Raw genomic sequence first — 3092 nt, 5'->3', positions numbered from 1 at the left:
GATATGATTATTTTATTAAAATTTACTATTTCTAACTTTACGTACCCCCCCCCCCCCCACCCCACCACACACACACACAATAACCCTGATGGACATATAGGGTGAGGCTCTTTTTCAAACACATGAGAACTTAGAACATCTCGCAATGATGGAAAAGGTGCTTGGGCCTCTTCCTCAGCACATGTCTGTGAGAGCTGAGTAAGATTTTGCTTTCTTTTGATTTCATTGATAGTTTATGTTATTTCATCAAATAGCACAAGTTTTATTTGCCTCACTTTTTGTAGCCGCCGTGCTGAGAAATATTTTAGAAGGGGTGCAAGGTTGGATTGGCCAGAGCGTGCAACTTCAAGTGAAAGTATGAGGGCTGTCTGGAAATTGCCTCGCCTCCAGGTAATTCCTGAATCTAAGCTCTATCCGGAGGTGCAAAATCTTTTTGTTTTTAATCTGGTGAGATAGAATTTCATGAGGCCTTGTTGCGAGTGTTAAGCTTCTCAAGGAGCACAAGTGCAGATGTGTGGATTTTGCTTTTGGTGTGTAGGATTTATCTTAATCCTTTATCTTTTCTTCTTTCGTTTTGGTCTTCCCTAGCTTCTAGCAACTGCTTTCACAAATGTAATTGCCTATAGTTTGAGTTGGAAGTTTGAAAAGCTATAGTAAACGTTGTGAACAATACCTCTTTCATGTTTTCTGGTGTTCTCTTTCTCACCCTCAGCTGCTTGTATATTTGTTTAATTAGGTTTCTCCTTTTCTCCGAGGGAAATGATGGATTTTGGGATAGTATTAATATATCTTGATAACGAGGAGTTTCCCTACTGCCTGTACATTGTTGAGTAGTTTGACTAAATGAAACTGCGTGATTGGGTATTGAGTTTGTTTGCTGTACTGATCCATTGGTTTATATCGTTGAGAGTTGTTTAATTGATAATGGATCTATGAGTGTTTTGAACCTTTAATATTCTACTTTTTCTTTAAATTACTTTTCATTTATTGAGTTGTTTTTTCTTTCTTTCATATTCCAGAACCTAATAATGCAGCATGTGGACCACTCTGCTGGAGATCTCATTGATCTTCTGCAAGGGCTTCTTTGTTATGACCCAACAGAACGGCTGAAAGCTAGAGAAGCATTACTGCATCCCTTCTTTACTAGAGACCTGAGAAGGTGTGGTTATCCAATGTAATTGACAACCTCTTATTTTAATCTGTGTTTCAGTTGAAAAGATGTGTGAATGAGTCCTTATAATGAAATTTCCCCCCTCCCGCACGGGAAAAACGAATAAAAAGAAGAAAATGAAATAAAAAGCAAACCCCAAGGAAGAAGATAGAAGATCAAGGTAGGGATGCACGCGTCATATTTCCAGTATGCCTGTCCTTGTATAGTGTTGCTTCTCTTGTCAGCTCTGTTTTTTTTTTGGGGGCACTTGTTGCACTAATCATCCTGATCTCTCATCTGTTCTTTGGCACTTCTTTTTGGTTCTTTCATGGTGTGATAATATGAAACTAATGTTGGTGGATTATTTAAGTAAGTGGTAAAGTATTGCTCAATATTCGTGAGTCAGGAGTAGGGGGACGAGAGTGCTGTTATGAATTTAGTAGATGTTGGATTTGCAAAAGTGAGTTATGAGTAATTTAAAGTGGACAAGAATTTCATTTCCAGATTTATGTAGTACTCTTTATTGTTAAATACTTGTGAGTTTTTGGACCAACAATGCAGTATAAATCCTGTAGATGTTGGATCCTAAAGTGATTAAAAGTGCAAAAGGTGGAGATTTTTCCTGGGTTATATGTACCCCATTAGGAAGGTTAAAATTTGCATTTCTTTTGACAGCCTTAAACAGGTTCACTTTAACGAAATTAATACCCTTGGAGTGTTTCATGTGCTGATCTGTCAGCTTGTTCCGTTGCTTTCTTCCTCTAATTGTGTTAATCTCTTATTCTGTTATTCCTTCCTTGAACTTTTAAAATGAACAGTGTCTACGGCTGTGCGCCCTATTGAGAAGAGTAAATCACCTATTCCTTATACAGTTAGACCAACAACACCCTATATAGCAACACTTCACTATAAAAGCCGAGCTTTTTCCGGAACCAAATTTCATGTTATGTTATATTATATGTTCTCTATAACAACACTTCGCTATAACATCCAAAAATATTCGGAACAAACGGGGCTGTTATAGAGAAGTTTGACTGTAATTATTATTCTTGAAAAAAAAAACACTTGTCCCTTACCACAATACGGTTAATACTCTTTTACTGTCTGGGAATATTCTTTTTTGCTTTTTTCTTTTGGAACAAAATGGTTTGGGAATCCTGTTTCTGGAGATGGTGTGGGGGAGAGTGGGTGGCCTCTACGTATTGTTGACTGATAGGGGTTGGTCAAGCCTTATCGACGGTGGTGGATCCAGGATTTGAAGACCGTGAGTTCTATTAAAATGTGGTCAAGCCTTATTGACGCTAATGGATCCAGGATCTGAACACCACGGGTTCAACTGAAGTCAGTACCGTGTTTGTTAACTGATAGGGGGGTTGGTCGAGCCTTTCAAATGGTGGCGGATTCCTGGATTTGAACACCGTGAATTCTACTAAAAGTTGGAGCTACGAAAAACTATATAAAGGGATGTAGCTTGTGTGACTCGAACCCAGAGCTATCATGTGGTTAGCCTCCACTCTCAAGGTTTTCACCACTGAGCTAAATACTTATCTAATGTTATGGGTCCATATTCTGTTTTTCTCACTTTAGTTAGCATTTCACATTTTCGCCTAAACCCACTGGCTCGAAACTAATTTTCCTGGGAAGAAATGTTATCCCTATGCAATGCATATAGAGGCAAGTTTCTGAATGGTTGGTTCTTTAGTTGTCTTTCATTTTAGCAAGCAAATCTTTTTAAGTGCAATGTTCAGATAAAACTTGAAGATAATGTTCTCTTTTAAAGCCTAATAAGTGGCTTGTCTTGTGTCGCCATGGAAACCTCCTTGACAGCAAGCACCATTTGGTGATTTTTCTGGTGCATTTCTATAGTCTGCTGTATTTTCATATAGCCTCTAATGAGTTAGAGTGACGATCTTACTTACCAAGGCTCAAATCCTACTGGTGT

General features: G+C 38.3%; 1 protein-coding gene across 1 annotated transcript in view; it reads left to right on the top strand.

Annotated features, from left to right (window-relative positions):
• The window catches only part of LOC109229548 (serine/threonine-protein kinase AFC1-like), a 9862-nt gene extending 8342 nt beyond the window's left edge, over nt 1-1520 (top strand). The window contains exons 10-12 of the mRNA XM_019395028.1: nt 101-198; nt 285-390; nt 1020-1520. Of these exons, the coding sequence (XP_019250573.1) occupies nt 101-198; nt 285-390; nt 1020-1178 (363 nt within the window). The 3' untranslated portion in view covers nt 1179-1520. The remainder of the gene's footprint in view (nt 1-100; nt 199-284; nt 391-1019) is intronic.

This window comes from Nicotiana attenuata, chromosome 7 (assembly GCF_001879085.1).
Source record: "Nicotiana attenuata strain UT chromosome 7, NIATTr2, whole genome shotgun sequence".
NCBI classification, from domain to species: Eukaryota; Viridiplantae; Streptophyta; class Magnoliopsida; order Solanales; family Solanaceae; genus Nicotiana; species Nicotiana attenuata.
Note: the sequence above shows the minus strand (reverse complement) of the source record. Positions and strands in the feature narration are given on the sequence as shown.